This window comes from Bombus terrestris, chromosome 11, assembly GCF_910591885.1.
Source record: "Bombus terrestris chromosome 11, iyBomTerr1.2, whole genome shotgun sequence".
Taxonomy (NCBI): domain Eukaryota; kingdom Metazoa; phylum Arthropoda; class Insecta; order Hymenoptera; family Apidae; genus Bombus; species Bombus terrestris.
In genome coordinates, this window is record NC_063279.1 from 7922948 (window position 1) to 7947323 (window position 24376).

Below are 24376 nucleotides of genomic sequence, written 5' to 3' on the forward strand. Positions count from 1 at the left end.
AGTTGAGTATGAGAAAAAACCATTGTACTTGTAGGAAAATAATGTTGCTTTTAGATATAGGTTTTCAATATAAACACGAGGAAGTATTGCGTTTGTTAGAGAATTTATTGTGCCTGACTATCTTAAATATATAATTATCTTTTTTTTTATAGCTTGGATTCCAATTATACAACTTGCTTTGAACATATACTGTTCTCCATGTTCAAGATCATCGCTATATTTATTTTCTGGCACAGCCACTCCAGAATGTCTGTTGCTTCACTCTCCAGGTACCAATCTACCATGGGTGACAAAGTACCTTCATTCTGCAGGTAAGATAAATTCATTACATTTATATCCTTAAATAGGAATAAGCGATGAATTTATACAATGTATAGTAAAGAAGTACCTTGTTTACGTGCAAGATAAGTTTATTGTTAACTATTGTTGGAGGTGATAGTAATTGATGAGTCTCTAAAGTCCATTTTACATTTAAGGATCCCCAGGTACAACCTTTCTCAATAAAATATAATCGCCTATAAACGAAATACAAATTGAAAAGAAAAGTTAACGATTTATAAGTAAAAAAATTAACTTTCATATACATACTGCAATGAAACAAGAGCTATATGTTTTCCATCGTTTGATAAGATAGTATGTGCCCAATATGTGTCTGTTTCAATACCTGGATTCTTATTAATTACACTTAGAAGATGCATTCCTTTTGCCTTATGCATCGAAAATATTTCAACTCCCTAATAAAAGGTGAAAGAAAAAGGGTTGAATTTATTTTAATCGAATTTCTATTCATAAATAATATTTTAATAAATTTATACGTTACCTTGTAAGGATTGATATAGCGTGGTAAACGTATACGAGATATGAACTTATGACCTATTTCTTGTGCCCTGAAATGCATAGTTCAAATGTAAATTCAACTTATGTACAACACTTTACTAATACTACCTTTTTATAATATCCGCTATTACTTTTGAATAAGCTTTTAAAGAGGAACTTTCAGTATTAAAAAATATCGACGTTTTCTTCCCCAAAGTTTTGAAGAAATATTTCAATTCTTCTTGATGAATACCTGCAAATGTAATTATGCAGTTAAAGTTCTTATAAATTAATAAGATAAAATGTTTTTTACTCACTGCTAATAAAGGCAGTTACTAAGCTGCAGGTTTCTAGTTCAATTTCTGTAGCAAACGAAGTACGAATTGAAAGATTCAAGGGAGGAACATCTTTATTTTGGATACACGATTCCTTCATCTAAAATAAAAAGTGGTACCTATTGTTTACCTTAATATCAAGCAATTAATATTTCTTCAGTTGTATTTAACATACCTTAACTATACGAGGCTCAATGTTAAAATTAAAGACTGATATTTGTGTGGTGTCAGGGGTAGCATAACCCAATTGACATGCCACTTCGTAACTTAATTTTTCTGCTATTTCGTCTCCACATAAAATCAACTGAAAGATTCGACGTGTATAATACTTAGCATAAAAAAATTGCTTCCTTCAGAACATTTTCAATTCATACTTACTGTATTAGATTCATAAAAATTGTCTCCTGGTGATCTAAAGTTGTAGCCGCATTGATTTCCTAAGACTGTAGTGGAACGAATCAAAACATGAAATTGTTGCATAGTTTGAGCCACGTAAGATCGTGATAGATCAAACAGAATTTCTTTAGTGTTAATTGCGATAAAGTTTCTTTCATAATATGGAAGCCTAAAATCCAAAGAAAGATATATATATAAAATTAGCAGAATATAAGTATGTTATATATTGTTTGTTATGTTAAATATTTTCGTACCGAAATTCAGCGTGTTTTTCAGACCCTCCCTTCTCAGAATATTCAAAAATAAATCGAACAATATTCTTATAATCTGCTATATCACTAATGTTATAAATGTTAGGTCTTTCTGTATCAGCCAACAATATTAAGCGTATTAAGATTGGAGAAATATACATATGTTCTATCACATTATTCCTTTTAACAGTTGTCTTCTGCAATTTATGTGTTATTATAAATTGTAATTATATTAATATATTAATGATGAGAAGTATATATATTTACATTATTAGCTTTATTGGAAGGCAAGATATGAATGGTGGAAACATCCTTTCTTAGTTTTGCTGCAATAGAATACTTAGTTTCTGGTTTTTTTGGAATTAGATCGATCAGAGAAAGAAGAAAGCCCTCTTGTAAATTCAGATCAAATTCTCTAACTATGACACAAATATTCCTACGAAATACATTTGATTATATGCATACAATTGATACAGTATTAGCAAGAATTACGTACTTGTAAACGTTGTAATTTAGTTTCCTTTGTTTCAAACATGTAAATTCTATACAGTGCTTCAATTTATGATTGCCTGCATATTTAATGATACTCTTTTGCAAATTTGAATACAAAATCACTGGGAACGTAGTATTACGAATTTGATTATCCACCTGAAATAGTCAATTCAATAATATAATTAAATAATATTAATTGAAGATAATATTATGACAGTATATGCCTGTATCCTATGAATATAGCCTTGTAAATAAGTGAGTGACATAGACTTCCTGCAATGCAACCAAATTCCTGGAGAATAAGTCCTTCTTAATTTTCCGAAGAACGGTTTGGTCATGTGCATTTTTACAAGATCAACCTGAAAGTTTAGTATTTATACTTGAAGTGTTACATTTAAATTGATAGTTTGTAGAATGTACTTACATCAATGAAATTTTCTAGCTGTGCTTTTTTACAAGAATTTACATATTTGCTCTCTATCCAAGCACTCAGTTCTAAAGATAAACTCTTCCATCTCTTGTCAAAATAAAGTTCCCAATGAGCTGCAGAATCTGTTATGTTAGCATACACTAGTTCTTTTAGATTCTCATTAGATTTTGTTATCTATAATCATGTTAAATTCATTATCTAATAAGAAATATTTTTTCTGTCACTTTAATTAATTAATATTTATATACTCACAATACTGATTCCAATACCAGCAAAGGAAAGAAATACCTCCTTTTTACTAGGTTCAGGATCGACTATACTCTTCGCTTTTAAAAAAACTGTTTCCTGTTGAGTGAATAACAAAATTCTTTGATTTCCTTCCATGTAACTGACCCAATAAACTACCGTTTTATTTTCCTGTGCATTTTTCAACATTGGTGACTTTATATCATTGTCGCAATCATTGTTTTCATTATTAAAACTTCCAGATTTGCTTTCCAACCAAGTTAATTTATTGTTTTGAGATTTAATTGAAGAAGTAGAGGATACTCTGCTGTTAGAGTTGTCAACGATTACAAGTGGTACAATTTCTTGTCCATATCCATCCTAAAAATGAAAGAATCATCACATATTGTATTACATTTTGTAACAAGATATAAATTATATTTTACCCTTTCAAATCTTGCATTGTATCCAGTTCTTTTATTATTGTACACATTCCAAACAAGTTCTCTGGACTTGGTGGGATCGTCCCATGTATATAATAGACTTTGGAATGGATTTATCAGGACTACTTGACCCAAATTACACTGACTAATTTTTAAAAATAAATCATCACAAAAGTTGTCTATCCTTAAAGGTATATCACCCGCCATGTATTTTTGGAATGTAACATGATATGGAGAATTAATACCACCTTTGATTTCTACGCTAACTGCTGACTATACATAAACGAGCATATCATTTATAGTAATTGAAATCTTTCTATATATATGATTTTGTATGTAATTATGTATTCAAATACTCACTCCATTATCCATTCTTAATACAGTTTTTCCCACATGTGTAATACCGAAGTGTTGCGATACCAATTGACTGTTTCTCCACTTTATTCTCATCTTCATTGATTCCGTAACCGGCCAAAATGGTAGACTTTGTCCAGAAAGAAGATCATTCCACAAATCTGCTTGATCATTTTCCTCCATAAATCTAATGGTTCTTTTCATCTTGTTAGTAATATAGAAACATGGAAGAAACGTGATAATCTTCGTGAAGTTAGGAGAAAGACGAGAACTTTCAATCTCTGTTAGAATTCTGTACTTTCTTCCTCTTTCTATATCTTTGCACACAATCAAAGACATGGAAGTAATTCCTTCCAATCCAAAAGGCAAAGACCATTCAGACTGATGAGCTCTCAATCTGACTGTAGTCTTTCTATTATTCTTCTGAGAGAACACCATCAGTTCTTCTTCTGGTATTTCGTTAATTATATGGGAGTAGCATTCCTGGGAGTATTAAATTATTACGTGTAAAGTATGTATATATTATAGTTGCGCTTTGAAACAAATTAATTACCTGAATGTATAAAGGTAGTCCGGATTTATTTATCATCCAATATTGAGATTGAATAACAATATGCCAACTTGTAATTTTACACAATTCTATACATAATAAAAATGGTTTTGCCGATTCTAGCTCGTTATCAGCGTTCATAACAACAAATTTCTTCCCCAAGTTCGTGTTTAGTTTCGTCGTTCCAGTCCAATATGCACCCAAATAATTTTGAATCTTTGATGGCAAAAAAAATTACAAACAACTTAGACCAATTGAACGCTTTGTTATATTAATATACGATATATATTATTATATAATACGATATTTACATAATATACATACCTTAAAAGTAAATTGGACATCAATATTACAACTCAACGAGTGCATGTTTATTCTTTCCCCTGGTTCAATTTTTACTTCGTAATTAATAGCAGGTATATAAACATCTATAACGAATGGTAGTTGATTGTTGAAAATAAATGGAGGATAAATGTTTATCAAATAATTCGGTACGTGACAACTTGATCTCGCGATTACTGGAATTTCATTACAAGAAACTTTGACGTAAAATACAGAATTACTTTCATCATCCTTCATTTTGCAACATATATCCTTAATCACGTTTATTGTTGCACTTAGCTCTTTCCAGTAAATTCCCTCCTCGCTTACCTGATATTTTCTGAAACAAGATTTATTTTGTAATGTCAAGTAACGCCCTTACTGCATTTATTTTCTACTTACTCTAAATAAGCAGGCAGTATATATATAGGAAAATGATAGGCTATGTATAAAGGAATGCTATAAGTGGAATCAGGTTCGATGATTGTCATCCTGATATTGTCATCAAAAGGATTTGTAGGTTTACCGATACATGTGAGTCCCAATTTATCCAACAATGACTTCTTGTAATAAAGACCCAATGCGTACGAAGTTTCATTGCGAAACTAAAATGAAAATACTCCTAAAATAAAATCATAATGAAACAAGTAAAAAATTATATACTTTACCAATAAAGGTGATCGTACAGTAATTGTACGATATAAGTAATTATTAATAGTAGCTTCTATGATCAAGTGATAGCGCACATCGTGTCTGATAGGTCGGAGTGGAATTAAGTTACACCCCTGCCTTTTAGGACAGTATACCAGTACATCCTCAAATCCTACGATTGTGATAAAAAAAGATAAAGATACTTCATTGATAATATATTTGCATTTAAGAATACCTTTAAAAATGACTCGTAAAACTTCTCCAGTAATTGTTTTGTATATACTGATTGAGGAATCTTTCTCAAATATTTCCTGCATTGGCATTGAATGATTCTGTAAATTTGTGTCGGGATCAGCAAAATCCATTTCATTGTCAACTAATTGCGGACTTGCAAGTCCAGAATGAGGCTCCGCTTCTGGACTGCTAGGAATACTTGCGGATGGACTAATATCATGGTAATCTTGACTGGCAATAATTCGAGTTGCGTTTTCGTTATTCTATGATGAAAGAAGCAGTCGTAAAAATCATCTTTTTTAAAAATAATGTATTAATTGAGATAAATGTACTGACTTCGTCTGGAACAAGAAGCTCTATTCGGCTCTCATGACCAATATCGTTTTGAAGATTTAATTTCTTCATACTAGTAGGTACAATCGGTATTCCACTAGTGGCTTGTTTAAATGCGTTCATGATAATATCTACCACGATAATTAAATTTGGCGTAATTACTACATTGAGCTTTTCTTCCGTTGATACGATAATGTATACCGCTGTATCGTTTGATTTTATTGATTCGCGGCCGAGCGGTCCAACTGGTGATTGAAAACCTATTATAATAACAAATTTATGATGATTAATTGTAATAATTGTTGTAATGAATCCTTACAAGAATCCACATTGCACTCCGGTGTCAATTCTAATCCTTCATCTTCGTTTGTGCTGGTATCATCACTATCACTGTCCTCATCCCCACTACTGTTACTATTGAACAAATAATTAGAAGTTCTAGTTAACTTTTTCTGTCCTTCTTCGTCATCTGTATCAGAGTCTTCTTCATATGTCGAATACATTTCTGTCTCTATAATGAAAACATATTTAATAATGTATTTATTAATCTTAATTATGTGAATAAAGAATTTAGTCTTAAGTACCACTTGATTTTGCTACATTTAAATGGTCTGGAGTTATAAAAACCATATCTGTAACATCCTGATCGATATTTCTAAAACTCTTTTTCTTGACTTTTGATGCATCCTGTTTTATATGCTGGTATGAATCGGTTGAATTTGAATTTATCATGAATGCTTCACCATGACGCATCTACACACACAGCAAAAAATATAAAACATAAAAATTTATTACACTCATGTGTTACAAAAGTTACCTTTATTGTAAATTCCCATGGTTTGTAATTCATATCATCTTCTGAACACAAATCAATCAGAGGTTCCCAATTTTTGTAATCCATATTATAACAGAATGCATGAATTTTTACATTCGATTCTAGATTAAAATCATTGAACCAATCATTAATAGAAATTGTAATTGTACTCTCCATTTTTATAACAGAAAATCGTTCCATTGCATATTCTATCTCTAGTAGTAAACACAATATTAATGGTTTCACATTAAAAGTTACCACTCGATCATTACATTCATAGATTAGATGTGAATCATCTGTAAAATACAATCTATAAGAATTATTTTAATCCTATAGAAATTCGTTTGTACAATAAAACTTACCATCATGCAATTTTTTATATGGCACGTTCGAAATTTTCTTTGGTGTCCACAAATTAGTGTGCATGTTAAAATCTTGATTTGCGAATCTGTCTTCTAGTTTCACATTGATACTATCTATAAAGCTTGTAGCTTCATTCAATATCTAAATGTGTATATACAATTTTATAGTTACTAAACTTTATGAAAATAAAAAATATTATAATCTATATTATAATACTTGCATTGATAAATGTATGTATAATTTCTGCAGAGACGTGAACATCAATTTTATTCACTGTGACAATATAATTGACATTGAATTCAGGTGCTTCTTCTTTTCTACAAATTTCAATATCACAGGGACATAATAACCAGAAGGGAATATGGTGCGAGTAATTCCCTTGTTTCTTTGATTTGGCACGTACGTCAGTTAACGTATAAACGATCGATGATGAGCAGCTATGTCTACTACTCTCGATCGACATTTCTGCTTGTAATAAAATCATATGTGCATTGTTTGCTTTCAAATCTCCGAAAAGCAAAATCTCAGGCTTGTGTATCCTTACAGATACTGTAGCATCTAAATTATATAAAATATTAATGTTTAAATAATTGTAAATAAATTATTTGCTCTTTCACTTTATAATTATTATATAAATTGAAAAATACTAATAAAAACATTCAACTCTAATAAATACGTGTAAATACCTGGTTCTTCTGTAAAATATTGAGCGTATTTTAATTTATTTCTTTCTGTAGTAGTAACATCTCTGTTCTTGATTTGATACAAATATGTATTGCGAGTATTATTAAATTAGTTATCTACTTATATATAAAGTAACTTATATATAATAACATAAAGAAAATGTTCAATTACTTACTGTAGTAGAACTATTATTTTCGTATCCATGATTAATAATTCCTTCATCAACTTGATCACCCGGGAAAGAATCCATAATATACCGAGTCAGGTGCATTACGAATGGTACCGATAAGTTTATTCTTACTTCCTGAATAAGTACATCGTAACATTTTTCTCCAGCTGGCGTACGAGTATACGTAACATCAACAATAGGAGACATTGATATGGATATACAAGATTCAGGTTGCATTCCTATTTGTCTTGCTGGTGATTGAATTATCCTTCAATCCAAAGTGAAGATGTTATTTGACTACGTTAAAAATATACCAAATAAAAAGAGTATAAATATACGAACTTTCTGATAGTCTGAGAATCTTTTCGAGTGTCTTGCAAAAGATAACTTTGAAGAGATAATTTCATCTTCAAACTTCTATCACTGTAAAACGCATATGTATTAATTATTTCTCCGAACATTAGTCTACATAAGCCGTGATTCAAATCACGGACGGGTGAACTTAATACCTGAAATAAATTGAAAATAGGTATAGATCGTATGTGGTAGAATAGACAAATTAAAATAAAATTAAATGATAAATTACCTCCTCTGAATCTAAAAACAAATTTAACTGCAACCCTTCTAGGCTTAATTTGGTATTAATTTCACATACAGAATTTTCATTATGTGTGAGAAAATCTTCCAATTTCTTTACCATTGCTTCTTCATTACTAATTTTTTTTAATTGGCTCGTCATTGCAGATTGCATTTCGTTATAGTATGTATCTTTAAATAAAATAATTTTGGATACATTGTCTTTCCACACTAGTATACTAGACTTTAAATCTCTTTGGCTCAAATTAATATATGCAAAATCCATAGAACCTTGTATATTAAATAACCCATATGTTTGAAATTCCATTGCACTGCGATATTCTGTTTTTCTTTTAATATCAAAACGAATATGTACCGGTTCGACAATTGGTTCCTATGAATTCATCATTTGATTATATCACTTTACTTAAATATTATTTAGTTCTTAAAGAACTACTTTTTCAAACATTAAATCTTACTTGGATTTCTAGATCACGACTGAGTGTCATAATTGCCCTGGACACAGTCATATTATTTAATTTTACTAGAATATTGTCAATTATTAATTGGTTTGAGTCACTGCTGGGTATTTTAACACTTTGAGTAGAGTGATCACTCTTTTTGAAGAAATTTTCAACTGATAATGCACCTGTATTTAATACCAACAGACTTGGAACTTCTTTACGCTGTGGTAACAAAAATATGGGACCTTGAATATCAATAAATATATGCAATTTCGTTGCACTTTTTTTGAATTCTCCAATCCCATCCATGAGTTTCTCAACTAAGTATTTCTTAAATTGCAAGAAATACGTTGAAGTAAATGGCGCTAAAAAATACTGTGAGAATGAACAAAACTTTATCATTACTGTTATAATATAATAATGGTATATAAATATGAAATGTATACCTTCAAATCATATAGAATTTTGCAAATAAGTACACAATTCATTCTTCCAATGGAAAGCTTAAATGTTCCATCCGACATTACATCATCTTGCTTTGTATCGATATCCGAACATGTGTATAATCTTGGCATATGCCTCACATATTTTAAATCAAAAACCTTATCCTCTTCTGTAGTTAAAATCTTATAAAGAAATATTTAAAATTAAGAATACGCAAAATTATATGTAATAATATGTCTCATAAATTTGATGTTTACTTTGGAATAAAGTGTATCCTCGCTCAAATCTTCAATCGATAGATGTCTAAGATGTACACGCAATACCATTCTTTCATTAGCATTGTAAATGCAATCGTTTTCCAGTCCCAAGACCTGTATTTGTATTAAATCTAAATCCTTATCGCAAAATCTTACCACTAGAGCGCTTAGTCGAGCAGAATAATTCAATTTGATAGCACCTAAAAAAGATAAAATATTAAGATTATAGACAATGAATTTATAATAATTTTATTATTCTTTACCAGGTGGGATAGGTGGATCGTCTTCTTTCGTTTTCCAATGTGCAATTTTGTAGCATATGCTCTCCGCGAAATCAAGAAGATTATTGTTTTCAAAAATGCTAAAAAAATATCTTTTATTCAGATTTTTTCTTATTAAATATTTAATAATAAAGATATTAACACATACTTAGCCAAATTATACCAGTATTCTTGTATTTTCAATACTGCAGGTCTGTGGAGATTTATATTGATGTTCAATATATTTACGACAAGAGATCGTTCAATACTTTTGAAATGGGATTTGAAATCAGGACAGTTCGATTTGACCTATAAAATATATTAATAGGAAAATATGAAGTAAACAAAAAGGACTTAATTTCATGGCACAAATTACAGTACCTTACGATACGATATAATAAAAACTTCGTGCGGCTCTTCAGTAGATATTAATTCTAAGTATGATCCAGTTACTCCAGCATTTGTTTTATCTACTAAAAGAATAGATCCTACACCAAATTGTACAGCAGGTCCATATTCCATTATCGCGGTTTCGCAATACAACCCATGCAATCTTAAATTCAAGTAAGGTTCTTCTCTTCCATAATGAATTATTCCCAAATGAACTGACAGCTAAACATTTGAAAATATCATTGAATATATTACAAAATTGATATTTTAAAAGATAAATAAAGTCTAGTGAGAAAGATCAATATATATAAAACCTCTCCAATAGCAAATCTCAACAAGAAATTGATGTGATTATATGGAGATACGTTGTCATCAAATCCAGACAGACTTATCGTCTTTGATAGTAATTCCAAGTCTTCTTCACTGACCTCAGAAGACACAACACTTCTGTGATATGAAAAAAAGAAATTTTATATATAGTTTGTTTGTAATAAAATAATTGCATTTTATCAAAATATTGAGGAATACATTTTGTACATTAGTATTTAATCTTACTTCGTTACCTATCGAGTTTTTGAACATGATTCGTCAAAAGTTCCTTAGACACATGCGTGATTTTATTTTGTATCATTTCAATCGATGACAGACATACGCTACGTTGCACATTTTTAAGGTCTTTCATGGATATGAAAATTTTGTTCAAGTTTTCTTTACAAGCATATTGTTTCATATTGCCCCTGTACTTCTCTACATTCTGTTGATACGCCAATAGTAATAAATTCAAGAAATGAGCAATCAGTCGTATTTTATTTTCTGATAAATTAAATTTTATACTCGAAATGGACACATTGATTTTAATCCTAAAAAAATAATAAGTTATAATTACAATAAATCTGATCTAATACGCGCAAAAAGATTAGGAGGTACCTTGGTAACTGATGGTATTCTGGTTTTATACTACATGAAATAGTTGTAGTTGCTTGTATCTTTGGTAAAAAATGATACTCAGAATCCTTCTTTTTTCTAGCTGACCTCCAATCATCTCCTATAATAAAATAAAGAGTATTTGGGATAAATGTATTAAGATTTGAAAAAATGAATTTAAAAAAAAATTAGTACCTGAATGACAAAATAATATTTGTGCTCCAGAAAATTCAATATGTATTCTGTCGTAAAGTAATTCTTCCAATTCCATGAGTGTCGCATCTTCAAGTTGTAAGTTTGTAGACTGTAGTTCATTAGACAAACTCATATTACCAAAATCCATGACAAGAATATGTCCACCTCTAAAATTCCTTTGTGTTACTTCCAGACCCAAACAAGCTCAACCGTTTGAGTCCCAAGCAGCGCGATCATGCTGTTTAGATTTTGTGTCAAAAAGTCCCAGTACATTTGAACGCTATGGACGACTGACGGTATTTTGTATTTTATTGAACAAAACTTGTAAATTAATAGTACGCATATATAATGATATAGATGTATTTTACAAAATATAAATTATAACGAGCATAACGATAACATAAATATAACGAGCACTATTACCGTTGGTTCTCCTCGCAAGCGTTATCGCGCTATTCAGGATTTTTCGACCCTGTTTTTTCCAATGACCATTGGGACTCAAACGGTTAAGAATTTATTAATGTTTCGCATTGTACGCACTTTTGTATCGATCCTTGTTCAGGAAATATGATGTATGGTCCTTTAATGTCTACTTTGAAATTAATCCGAAGTGTTTGAGAAAGAATATTATCTACCAAAACCAGATAATTTCTTTTTATATATTCGTACAATTTATACGCCCACAAAATTGTCGTTTGCATATCCGAATTATTAAGTTTGAAAAATTGAATAATTTCTACCATGGCATGCTAAAATTTAATAAGGTATCATTTTTTTATGATGCTGATAAATTAATATTGGATGGATGAATTAACATTCCTGAATACATTTATCTCATAAAAATATTATTACATGATAATAAGTCACTTCTATAGCTTCCAGCTTTATAGAAATGTCGAAAGTTGGATCCACGTTTTCCCCGTTCTTTTCAAAATCTACTGCCAAGAAGTTAGTTGATACATTCCCTATAAAAATGAGTAATGATAAAATTAGTGGTAAATTCTAATTCCTAATAAAGTAAATTCTGATACCTGTCAAAACATTGTCGACCGTGATTAATGGCACTAGGTCACCTTCTGCAGAAACGCCTTCGATTACAAAACTCTCAGCTCGGGCAGACACTTTGAAAGCAGACAGCAGAGGACGTATTTCAACACTCGTTAAGAGCTGAGTTACAGTTACAACAAGAATTTCTCTATTATAGCTTAAAAGACTCAAACAGCAGTTTGCTAAAGTAAAATTGAATTTATAATCTGAAACAGAATATAAAAAGTTGTCTTTATCATATATGTATTTATCTTGATTGTGAATTTGAGACAAATTCTATTGTACCTATTGGTTGGGGTAGTTTTTCCAGTTTTATCTTCCTTCCTGAATCATTAGTAATATGATGCAATGATGCTTTAATTTGTTGTCCTTGTGTATCATTATTTTGTACTTCTTTAATCAATGTTGTGTTTTCTACTACATTTTGTAATGAAATACTGGTATTCATACTTTGATGTTTCTCTTCAATCGTTTTATTTTTCAATTCCTGCTTAGCATGCTCTCTAGCTATTACCATATTTAAAATAGTCAGACGATCTTCATATTTTTGTAAATCCAGTTTTAGTTCTGTATCATTTGGTCGCAACAAGTTCTGCAAGCATGCTTCTTTATACTTCCTGTAGTTTTTCCTGTGCTCACTGACCCTTGACCATGTATAGGGTCTTACATTGTAATCTAAAATGGAATTGTAAGCATACTTCCACCAAGCTGTTGGATTTTCCTTTACATTATCGTTTGGACGATATTTTATATATGGTCTGAAATAACATAACGATGAATAAAGTCAACAAAAAAATGGCAATCAATATACGTACTTATTGATTATTGCACGTGACAACGAATTATAAAGATGACAAAAAGTAATATATTGCACTTTAGAAACTTGCATTGCCACATCATGAAGGACAATATCAACCAACATACGAGATGTTTGTGTCTCATTACCTTTATGTATAATTACTTTTATCTTTGCAGTGAATGGTTTTAGTACTACAACATAACATTGTTAGTTTCCTTACTTATATTTAAACACAAAGTTACGTTTACAAATAAAACTGTAAACTTACAAAATTGGAACTCTTTGTTCTTCATGCCAAAGGTTTGTAAAGCTCTGTGCATTGTACTTTTCCATGCTAGAAGACTGAACATATTCCAATCACATTGTGTGCTCGTAAGAGCAGATTCTGTATCATGATCCATATATATGCTTAAGGATTCTGCCCTTATTAATTGGTAAATTGTACTCAAATTACTAGCACAAACACCAGGTTTCCACTTACTACAATTTGACATGAATACATATAGATACTGAGGAAATAATGACAGGAAATTAAATATTTACCTATTTGTAGTCATAACTGATATACTTTGAATACAGACACCACAAGCACATAGAGATCCATTTAGCTTTTCTTCATATCTAATATGTACATTATTTATACTAATTTGGAAATTTTTTGTCACAGATGCCAGCAAATTATCAAATAATTCTAAAATTAATTGTAAAAGAAATTAGTGCACACACTTTATCATACATATATGAATTACCTGTTTTGAATGCTTCATCTTCCTTTAAATCTTCTAATATTTTCTTTTTTTCTGCCCTTATCAACTTCTTTTGTACTTCTGCATCATATGGACCATAGGTAGCAGGCACAGCCACTATATAAATATCCTTTAAGCAGAGTTAACATATTGTATGTGAATGCTTTTTGATATTAACTAAAACATACCACAAATTAAGAAGAATTTGTTACTAATTTGTTTACCTCGATACAAAGAATAATTGGCTGAGAAAATAATCCAGACCATGGTATCTTTAAAACAATCCTTCCTATTAGACCAATTTCCACTTTAATAGGCAGACCAAATTGATACTATAAACCAAAAGATATTAATTACCTTCATATATTTTATTATTTTATAAGAGAAAAATTTGCTTACCAGAGCTTCAGGTTTTAATTTAAGATCGGTAAGGCAAGTATCGCCAGAAAAGATACCAACGTTGAACTGCTCGGTATCTAAATCCTCGATATACTTCCCCAAAAGCCGATTCAAGAACGCCGCTATGGCACCTTCGAACATTGTTCCGCATTTAACTAAGTCTATTATATTGTTTGCTTATTTGCATTTGGTGCTACACGGTTTTATATCATGGATTCATCTCATAACCTTAAGAAATTCGCAAAATAAATTCCGTCATGCGCGAAACTTGAGGATTTTATTGATCCCGTTTCCTTACGACTCGGGATCCAAGGCTAGTACCGGATGAAACCTTCATGCGCAGCTCCACCTACTCGGAAGATTTACATGCACAAGTCGAGAATCTATCCCTTATCAAATTTTGTAATACCTTTTCGAAAATATTCCTTCTTTCTAGTAAAAATCTCAAAAAGAACAGAAAAAATGATTGAAAAAAAATGTTTTAGTAAATGCAATGATTAAAAGCACAAAGTTTTTTAAAAATTGTGTTGCCGTATATTCCATGAAACAATTCCTATGTATTCGAACATTATCGAGATTATAACTGAAAAAAAATTAACAAGAGAAACCCTGCCAAAACTTAGGAGGTATTAGAAAACACGAGAATGTAAATCTATACACGTATACAGCATTCGTTTATTGTTGTATTGTACAAGATTCATGGATTTGGATATTATATACAATAAAATTAAACTATATGCATGTGAGAAAATGTTTAATATATGAACAAAGTATGGCATTGTTTCCTATTTGTTAAGCATGACGCTGAAAAATACTCATTTTAATGATTATAATCATGATCGCGTTCATTTATAAGAAATACAGTAGCAATTACAGATATTATTGATCGAAATTTCTTTCTGTACATGTAGCAATACTACAAGCTTATGTTCATTTCTTCATGCAGATTTCTATAACCTACTATTTGGAACGTAACAGTTTTTTCTCCACTATTCCTTTATAGTTTGTTGAATCAATAAATCTAGAAAATATTCATAAACATTTAAAATGCACCATATTTGTTATATACAGAGAAATGTACAATATGCAATTATTTTGACAACTTTAATTTTTTCTAAACAGTTAAATGTTTCGTTTCTCCTGTATTTGGATCGACTATGACTTTTTCTTTGTAACTGCTCACAGTAGGAGGATTCCCAAAGGAATTAGTATCGGTAAAAGGAAAAAATCTTCCATCCGCGTATTCTTTAAAAAGTAATTCGGCAGCCTTTTGTTTCTCCTCCTTTCCGTTCGAAGATATCTTTTTCATTGTCAATGTTAATAATTCTATAATAAGATAGGATTCTGGTTTATAAAGTCTTGTAAAATGCAATCTAATATGTTCGCCGACATTCTCATCTTTTCGTGGTATATAATCGCAATGAGGACAAGACGGTGTCATTCTTTCAATGCCATGTCGACGCTTATGAGCATCCATCGTGTCTTTGTCACACGTAGAAAACGGACAGTTTTGACAACGTAACGTCTCCACTTCGTCGTTAGAAGATAGAAGTATCCCTTTCTTTTGTAGCAACATTAAGGATTGCTTATCTTGATTCGAGGCTTGTGCTCCACCAAAATTTAACACTGATATACCATTTGTAGTCATGATTGAAGCTGAATTATTGGGTGATTTAAGCGTCTTTCCTGAACGTGAAATGGAGCCTATATTATCGGAAATATTATCGCTATCAATGGTAATTGTATCGTCCTCAAATTGTCTACGTGAAGCTTGCGCCTCTGCATTTGCCTGATGTTTCTTTAGATGTTGAATATAATTAGCGTAATATTTTACGGAATAGTCGCACGTATCGCAGCGATATCTCTGTTTCGCACCGTGCAGAGTTAGATGAACTCTGTATTGTTCTCGTTTCTCAAAGGCAGAAGGACATTTATGGCATTTATATCGCTTTTCTTTTAATCGGCCGTTTCTTAAATAACCAGGATATACAAAGTTAGGATTCCCACGCATAAAAAGTCCAAACTGTGGGTCGGGAGGAGGCGACAGATTTGAAGTTACATCGCTCGCTTCGTTTTGACGTCTATGAACTACCTGATGTTTCACTAAATTCTGAGCTGTCTTCGACGAATAGTCACACTCAGTGCATTTAAATCTATTGTTTGATCCATGCAAGGTCATATGATATTCTAGAGCATCCAATTTGAAATAACGAGCTGGACATTTTGCACAAGTAAATACTTGATTACTAGTTCGTTGATTTGTGTTGTTCATGCTACTATTAAACCCGTTGCTGGAACTTTCTGCAACTTCGACTACAATCCATGCGACAGTAGGTGTAGAATTATTTGAATCTTGATTATTCGCTTCGACACAAGCTGTGGTAGGGGGCGGATATCGCTGTGAATGGCCGTACAAAGATAACAAATATTTGGTGCGCTCTTGATACTCCGTAGAATGTGCCTTCTGATGGGCTAAAAGATGGGCCGGTTGTCGAGCAGCATAAGAACACCATTGGCAAGAATAAGCTAGTTCTGTAGAATGATATCTTAAATGTATTCTTAATTCCTTTTCGCAAAGGAATCGCGCTGGACATTTGCTACAACAATGCACAAGTCTTAAGTCTCGTAGATCAGGTTCCGAACCTAATACCGGAGAATGAGTAAAGCCGAGAAGCGCAGCCAAATCGCTTAATTGCTGCGAATCTGGCCTTGAATCATCTACCAAACAATGAACAGTGCCTAAAGATCCGGAATGCATATCTGTGTGTGCAACCATGACTTCTCGCCGTGTGCAAGTGAAACTACAATCTGTACAAGCGACCACAGGACCATTACTAGGAGTATCGAGGTGCATGGTTTCATGATCTCGGACTTCTGCTCGTCGCGAAGATACAAAAGGGCAGTGACGACATTTTAACATTTTTGCTAGTGTACCATCTGGTCGGGACACCCATACTAATGGAGCTTCAGGCAGTGCTCGTGTATCAAGAAGCAATGGCGGTGGCGCTCCGGAATTCTTCGAAACATTAGTGAAGCAAGTCACGTTGCTCTGCGTTGTGATATGAATCACTTGCTCTACAGGCTTCTCTTGTTTCGTGCGATTAATACCTGAAATAATGATGCTTAAGTATCCAATTAACGCTTGAATAAAAATCTTAGTATTGAACTATTTTTAATCATATTAATGCTAAAAAGAATTTGTTTAACTTACTATTATCAGTATTTGAAGTTCGATGTGCTTTAGACTTGGTAGGGAAATCGTACTCCATATTCTGTTGGTGCACAACGGCGAGCTCCTCTCCATGAAGTCTGACATGATCCAAAAGCTCTCTGTAAAGATAAAAAAAATAAATATCTTCCAAGAATGTTATAAATTTAATGATAATAGCATTATATAAATACATACACTTTTGTGCTGACATAATATGGACATAAATAACATTTAAAAATAGCATCCAAATTTGGACGATGATGAACTCTATGCATCGATAATGTTGCTGCATCAGATGCGGAAAATGGACAATCTCCACAACCAAATACATTCTGTAAACAAATATATATTACGAATATATTATGTGTCTAATAACAAAAAAAAAAAACTAAATGAACAAAACAACCACAAATATTCATACTTTTTCTTCTCCATGGCGTTGGTCAGCTGGCTCACTGTGAGATTTAACGTGCATTGAAACAATTTCTCTACTACAATGTCGAAAATTGCAACGTTTGCATTTCCACATTGTACGTTTATTTTCCTCTGCGATCGTCGCTGATGATGATCCACTTGATAGTGAATGAGAGGAAATTAAATTGCTTTTAAGTAAAGACTGTCCCCGATTCCTCGCAGCAGCTTTAAGAAGCGGTGGTGGCTTCAATCCGATGTTAATGGTGTTAAGATTATGGTTTCCTTCATTCGGAGACACGATCGAAATAGGAGAAGACGAGAGATCCGATGTTTGCCGATATTCGTTGCTATTCATTATGAATAACTTAGTTGGCGGTTCGTCCGAATTCGTTTCTTCCACGCTACGTTCCTCCATGTTTTGATCATCCCACGACTGTTGCTCGACCTATGAAAGAGAGAAAAGTTTACGTACAATATAGAATTGTTTGTCATAAGCGATACACTGCTGCACGACGAAAAACAACTTATTATTCAGCAGAAAAACAACTATTCGGCACACTGAAAATTTCTTTTATATTATTAAAAAATGACGTTCCATATAAAATGAAAAGTCACTTTTAGAGGTATGGAACATTTTCAATGTTATCATGTCGGTTTTGATTACTAAGAATATGCTTGTAATTGCAATCAGATTAACATCATAACACCAATCAAGTGTCCAAGCGCTTTGATACAACTAATGCATTTTGAGTGTTTCATTATCTTCTTTGGTTCTTTAAAAAAATATGTAATTCAGCTTTTCTCATTATTTATAAGGATCATCACACATGCTTGTCATGGATAAACAAATTTACCATAGAGTGATTTTGAGAGAAACCATAAAAAAATCAGTGCGCCTATGAAAATCGACAAGCACCTTCTTCTTTACTAATAAAAGAATTGTTTAAATGTAAGTGAAATTTATGCTTTCACCTGTGCAAGATATTTGTTATATTTGGAATAATTCCGTCGACCTGTTTCATCCCTCATAAGTACCCTGGCAGTCATATGAACTGGATCTTTAGCTGCTTTAAGTTTAATATGTTTTGTGATGTCCCACCGCCAGTTAGAGCGATACGCGCATAGGGAACACTCGAATGGCTTCCGATTTAAATGACCGACAATATGAACATGAAAACGACTTGCGGTGGATGCCCAAAATGGACAATCCGGGCATTTGTATACCCATCGGCCACTTGGATGCGTCGAAGAACCTTCAACCTGACAAAAGATTTGACTACCTTTATCAAAATTAAGTGTTAACACATTCGGGAACACAACTGTCTATGGTCTCGACTGCCGTAAGTAACATTTAAAGCACATTCTTAATAATAAAAATATATATAAAATGTAAATAAAAAAAGAGAAAACATTGTCATTAACGTAATTACAAAAATACTTATAATAACATTGCATACTTCGAAGAACAAAAATTGATAGTTTTTAAGCTAACTTTAAATATATTATTCTAATGGCCGTACGGGATGCTTGCAATCAACATATTTCAAAACATAATTTACACAAATTACAGAAAAAAATAGTCAGATCTGTTGACTCTCGTATTGCAATTTTTTCACGATTATTATTATTATCATTATTATTATTATTATTATTATTTGTTTGTTTGTGTGCGTATGTCCATACTGTTCATGTGCACGCATTAAGTAAATATTATTATTTCTATAAAACACCATACCGATGATCCAGAGGAATTCAGTCCGCTGAGATTAACGTCCCAATCCGTTTGCGCTGGGAATGCATATTCACCGCGATACGAGGTCACACGGAGTTCTGAACAATTTGATAATTTTTCTAAGCTATTGTGTATTGACGTATCGTTGCTTGTCGAGTGACAACACTGCATATGCACTTGTAGATCAGTCGAACTTTTGCAACGTCTCCTGCACTTCGGGCAACGCGTTGTGCCCACGGATACACTTAGAGCAGTGTGGTGTATTTGTTTGTGACAAGCCAGCTCTTCCATGCTACTAGCTTTAAAAGTACACCAGCATTTCAAATCGTTCGTAGTACTTACAGCTACCTCCGGTACTCCATTATTAATTGACGCTGTCGTTGTAAGCTTTTCCTTAAGCTTATCAAAGAACGACGCATTTTTTTTTTCAAATAAATCGGCCGCGTTATTCGCATCCTTCTTTAAGTTGCTGACCTGTGAAAAATTTAATTGAATTATTAAAACATCATAAAAATAATCAATTAGATATAGACAACATTTAATAAAAAGAAAGGAAAAATAACTAACTTCTTTATTTCCATATAATTTTGCCAGTTCCGTGTCTCTTGCAATTTGCGCAAGTTCCGGTCTTACTCTAACACGTGGAACTTTTAACAACGTCGTTGAAGGTCCACTGGAGTTAATACTATTTAGCTTAGTAGGACTTAGAGGAATTAACATTGGCAGTGGTTTTCTGGATTTATTTGGTGTAATTGGAGCATGACATTCTGCCAGGTGTCGTTGCATCTCAGAATCCCATGCAGTAATGAATTGGCAACCTTTTTCTTCACACTTCAATGCTATACATTCTGCATTAGCTATTGCACTTCTCTTATCTTCCATGGATTGATCGGAGATGTATGAATCTCCAGGACTGATTGAGACTGTTGTACTTGTAGATATATGTAGTGATTCCCGAAAATCACTTGCACCCACCTGAAATTGATTTATTTTTAATATATTTTCAGTTATCTATTATTTATATTAATTATTACTTAAGAAATAAGTTATTATATTACCTGATTGTAACGTTTAGGACTATTTCTTGGTTTTCGTTCAAAAGGAGTACTAGATTTACGACTTGTTTGGCCCACAGGAGGTTCATGATGATTAGTTTCATGTACTGTTAAACTTTGTCTAATATCAGCTGTAAAATTACAAGCACGACATTGAAATGCCCCTCCTCCTCCATGATTTCTAGTGTGCCTATCTAAATTCCACTACAAGAAAAAATTATGTGTTGATACTTCATCTAACAAAAAAATTCTAATTTGTTAAATTTAGTAAAGCTTCAATTAACCTTATATGGCGTACGGAAATCACAAGCATCACATTTGATCATTGGCATGGAATGATACTTCACATGCTTTGTATAACGAGCACGTACATGTGTTACATAAGAGCACTTAGCACATCGGAAAAACCTTCTCTTTAAATGATGTACTCTTTGATGAGTTTCAAGATCTCTTGAATTTAATGCAACATATGAACACATAGAACATCTATTTCCAGTGTCACGTATGAATTTCCCCTAAAAGTTATCATTTTATTAAAAGTATCCTAAATATATAAGTATTATTTTTTGAAATATAAGAAACATCGTATTTGGTACCCCAATTAATAGCATTTTATTAATAATACACTACATAGATATATTTTACTTTTAGAACTACATAATTTATTGCTCCCTCGAAATAATATTAATTCCATTTTTTATTTAAAAAATATATAAAAAGTCACTAATTAAATTTTCATTCAATGAAATAATACTTAAACAATTCTTACAACATAAGTGATTGATGTAATTCAATTAAAAATACCTTTTGTTTGTGCTCCTTTTTCAGATGATCGAGATACGCCTTAAGACTTGATAGAGGTTTTGGTGGTTTGCATGTTTTACATTCGTAATTTTGTGAAGACCCCGAACAATCGAGCTCCTCGTGTTCGTGCTTTGAATTGTTTTTTATTGGGACATCGTCTTTGACACTGTACGAAATGTCTTCGGTGTCGCTTTGCAACTCGTGCTCCCTCATCACGGCTCCCTGACGATTCTCTTTAAGGTTACCTTCCTTATGTGACTCCGTTTTAAATTGCTGGGGTCGTGGACGAAGTGCACGCAGACGGGGTAGCCTTCCTGACATCTTGGACAAGATTTATTCTGTCCCACGTCTGTTCTATAGTCTCCCTATCGCGCATCGAGATACCCTTTTATTTCTATTCGATTTTCTGAACCACAGTATCAGGATAAAAGGAATACAACATTCACTTTTCCATCGTTCTACACGTCTGTCTTCTTCCCGATGACATCAATGACAAGCCACTTTATATCGCGTGTACATCTCTCACGAGTGATTTTTTAAAAATGGCTTTGCTCACAATTATAAATTACGGATTCGGTATACGGTCCTCATCTCGGGCATAATTTTCGTCGAATAAAGAGTAGCTCGAAATCTCAGTGAACGATCTATGGAATTCTAATAGGGAACTGTGCGCTGGTACACGTTACGGAAGTACGAGTACAGCATTACTCGGTGGTCGCGCGATCTAGAGGCTATGGGCGCCATTTTTTCTTTCCTAGTAAAACTGCTGACGAGGAGCGCGTTCGAACATTCTCACGAAGAAATCCTACCTCTTTGAGATCACCTCCCGTACTAAATTCCAAGGATAAAACGATACAATTCGATCGAACTTTACCCGATTTTTTATACACCAGTTTCTACAGAATTATCAAAATAACAATAGAATCTTGTAACCTCATTAATAGTTCATATAACAACATCGCGGTTATATTTTATTGTATTCCAGTTTATATATTTTTTAAGATCGTTAACATTCATTTCAAGCGAAAAGTTAAGTTTTTCTAAAAGACAAAAAGTTTACCGATTATCAAATTCAATATACATATTACTACATTATATAGATTTTTGTTTAACACAGTTGCTTGGAATTAATAGTATACTTACAAATTATAAAGTCTTCACATTACAATTATTACGAATATATCTTAAATATATGTTACAATAAAAGTAAATTGATTCCTTTTTTCATTTACAACAATTACTATTCGTTTCAGAATCTTGCGTATAATTATTTCCAATAACTCGTTTTTCCTACTCTTGACATCCGGTTTATGTGATACAATGGTCAATCGCGCAACGAGTCAACGTACAGCTAGAACGTAACATATTTTTATGCGTACAATTTCTTCCTTTTATCATAATTTATATGAAGATCCTTTTTATAATTTTTTCCTCATAATAAAGTATATAAGCAATAAACGATAAAAAAAAAGTATCGCCAATGCAATAATACGCAAATATAAGAGAAAGGAGATCAGTTTTCCGAAACGCGTGTCCGATTTCCGTTTCTCCAAGCAATTTCCGGTTTACAGACAAACGACGATTTTGGTAGGTACGGTCCGGAGCGTATGCATATCATAAACGAAAGAAAACCAAGGAAAACAAGAAGGAAATTAAATACTCGATCTTGTTGACAGAAAAACAAACCTCGAGCAGTTAATTCGCTTGAAGCAGGTTATCTTCTGATTGAGCGACGGTCGTAAATAGATATGCCAATAAATCCACGATCACGTATCAATCGATATACGCAGCCAACCACGAGCACCGGGTTTTAACATCACGATTGCTTTTACGATTTTATTTAACGCTTGAAAAAAAAATCGGATACGCTCGTTGGAACCTTTGTTTCCTCCCTCCTTTTCCTTCCTTTCTCCTCTCGACACGGTTAGCTCGATTTATCTCGGGTACCGCGATTTATCTTCGAATACCTCGTCATCGACGCTAACCAGTAGCCGACGGAACAGAGGATGAATCGTAGAAAGACTACGAGAGAAAACCAGCCCCTCCCTCCTCTTTCACCAACTCGGACAGAACGATGGCGAGGCGAAGTGGCGCAGGTCAGGCGCCATCTGCAATTCCGATTCTGATTCTGGTATCCACACACTCCTCCCACTTCCTCCGGCTGGTTTCTCCTGCAGCCCTCGATACAACTGCAGGAGAAGAGAATGGAGCCGATGATGACGATGGTTTAACTCGTTAAGTAGTGGAAGCAAGTTATCTCATCACTTAAAAATGCCTCCGTATTGAGAATAATGCGAATTCATTGGACTTTACTTTGAAAAACAATATTACCTCCGCTACTTCATACTATAATTAGACTGCGGAGTTTTGTGCATTTAAAGATGCAGATAATTAGAAAATATATATGAAATATTCAAAAAATATTATGTACTCGTTATATTATTTAATAGGTGAAATAAATTTTTGTCTATATCTCGTTTTTTTATTCATGTTCATAAATATATGAGTTTCCATAAATATTCGCAGGCTAGTTATATTACTTTGTAGGAAAATTGTATTCATGACATATACTTATCTTATGCGAGATGATTGTATAGTTATCATTTTTAAGTTTTTTATATTTAACTTTTTTGTGTATAGGTAAAAAATGAGTACCATAGTAATAAAAGTATAGAAGTACATATAATGAATAAGAGATTAAGATACGAATGCTTTTAAGTACCGTCATTTTCTTGAAGATGTTTCTTATTGGAATGATAATCAAAGCATATAATTATAATTTATTTTTCTAACACTTA

At 32.4% G+C, this 24376-nt stretch overlaps 2 protein-coding genes across 9 annotated transcripts; both read right to left on the reverse strand.

Moving 5' to 3' along the window:
• Positions 1 to 86: 86 nt before the first annotated feature.
• On the reverse strand, positions 87 to 14640 carry LOC100647074 (vacuolar protein sorting-associated protein 13C). Of its 3 annotated transcripts, none has more exons than XM_048409861.1 (51): positions 14363 to 14639; positions 14188 to 14295; positions 13967 to 14093; positions 13761 to 13908; positions 13486 to 13697; positions 13234 to 13408; positions 12704 to 13176; positions 12403 to 12624; positions 12224 to 12336; positions 11912 to 12120; positions 11372 to 11538; positions 11180 to 11297; positions 10816 to 11112; positions 10567 to 10699; positions 10244 to 10474; positions 10032 to 10171; positions 9866 to 9963; positions 9603 to 9802; positions 9348 to 9527; positions 8917 to 9276; positions 8448 to 8831; positions 8204 to 8370; positions 7868 to 8129; positions 7695 to 7761; positions 7229 to 7566; positions 7008 to 7149; positions 6649 to 6941; positions 6416 to 6584; positions 6151 to 6342; positions 5835 to 6076; positions 5500 to 5761; positions 5282 to 5436; positions 5016 to 5218; positions 4617 to 4953; positions 4296 to 4508; positions 3749 to 4225; positions 3392 to 3661; positions 2973 to 3326; positions 2715 to 2894; positions 2515 to 2649; positions 2295 to 2446; positions 2066 to 2234; positions 1802 to 1995; positions 1530 to 1716; positions 1327 to 1455; positions 1134 to 1251; positions 946 to 1069; positions 821 to 887; positions 589 to 734; positions 389 to 515; positions 87 to 305 (listed from the first exon to the last, which is right to left on the reverse strand). In XM_048409861.1, the coding sequence occupies exons 1-51, from the start codon at positions 14501 to 14503 to the stop codon at positions 165 to 167; spliced, it is 10248 nt and encodes a 3415-aa protein (XP_048265818.1). In that variant the 5' UTR covers positions 14504 to 14639; the 3' UTR covers positions 87 to 164. The 3 variants fall into 3 exon arrangements, 2 of the variants coding, with proteins under 2 accessions (XP_048265818.1, XP_048265817.1); XM_048409860.1 differs by having other exon boundaries at positions 5835 to 6091; XR_007225640.1 differs by lacking the exons at positions 87 to 305; positions 389 to 515; positions 589 to 734; positions 821 to 887 and having other exon boundaries at positions 961 to 1069; positions 1134 to 1270; positions 5835 to 6091; positions 14363 to 14640.
• A 369-nt stretch (positions 14641 to 15009) lies between these two features.
• On the reverse strand, positions 15010 to 23754 carry LOC100651575 (zinc finger protein 91). Of its 6 annotated transcripts, none has more exons than XM_048409865.1 (12): positions 23546 to 23754; positions 22722 to 22929; positions 21579 to 22618; positions 21059 to 21289; positions 20778 to 20978; positions 20287 to 20694; positions 19723 to 20193; positions 18960 to 19247; positions 17995 to 18432; positions 17769 to 17905; positions 17574 to 17692; positions 15010 to 17470 (listed from the first exon to the last, which is right to left on the reverse strand). In XM_048409865.1, the coding sequence occupies exons 3-12, from the start codon at positions 21897 to 21899 to the stop codon at positions 15477 to 15479; spliced, it is 4608 nt and encodes a 1535-aa protein (XP_048265822.1). In that variant the 5' UTR covers positions 21900 to 22618; positions 22722 to 22929; positions 23546 to 23754; the 3' UTR covers positions 15010 to 15476. The 6 variants fall into 6 exon arrangements, with proteins under 6 accessions (XP_048265822.1, XP_048265820.1, XP_048265824.1 ...); XM_048409863.1 differs by having other exon boundaries at positions 23265 to 23754; XM_048409867.1 differs by having other exon boundaries at positions 20062 to 20193; positions 23265 to 23752.
• Between the last annotated feature and the right edge of the window lie 622 nt (positions 23755 to 24376).

Bases quoted from the DNA above. Each gene is read 5' to 3' on its own strand.
- LOC100647074 (XM_048409860.1), bottom strand. From the start codon at position 14,503: ATGTTCGAAGGTGCCATAGCGGCGTTCTTGAATCGGCTTTTGGGGAAG. The intron at 8,130-8,203 runs GTTCGTATATTT...TTTGGATTGAAG, and splicing joins GATTCTCAGACTATCAGAAA to GATAATTCAATCACCAGCAA. The intron at 2,895-2,972 runs GTGAGTATATAA...ACATGATTATAG, and splicing joins CTGGTATTGGAATCAGTATT to ATAACAAAATCTAATGAGAA.
- LOC100651575 (XM_048409865.1), bottom strand. From the start codon at position 21,899: ATGTCAGGAAGGCTACCCCGTCTGCGTGCACTTCGTCCACGACCCCAG. The intron at 20,194-20,286 runs GTTAGTTATTTT...AATTTTTCACAG, and splicing joins AATTATATGGAAATAAAGAA to GTCAGCAACTTAAAGAAGGA. The intron at 18,433-18,959 runs GTGAAAGCATAA...TCTCTTTCATAG, and splicing joins ATAACAAATATCTTGCACAG to GTCGAGCAACAGTCGTGGGA.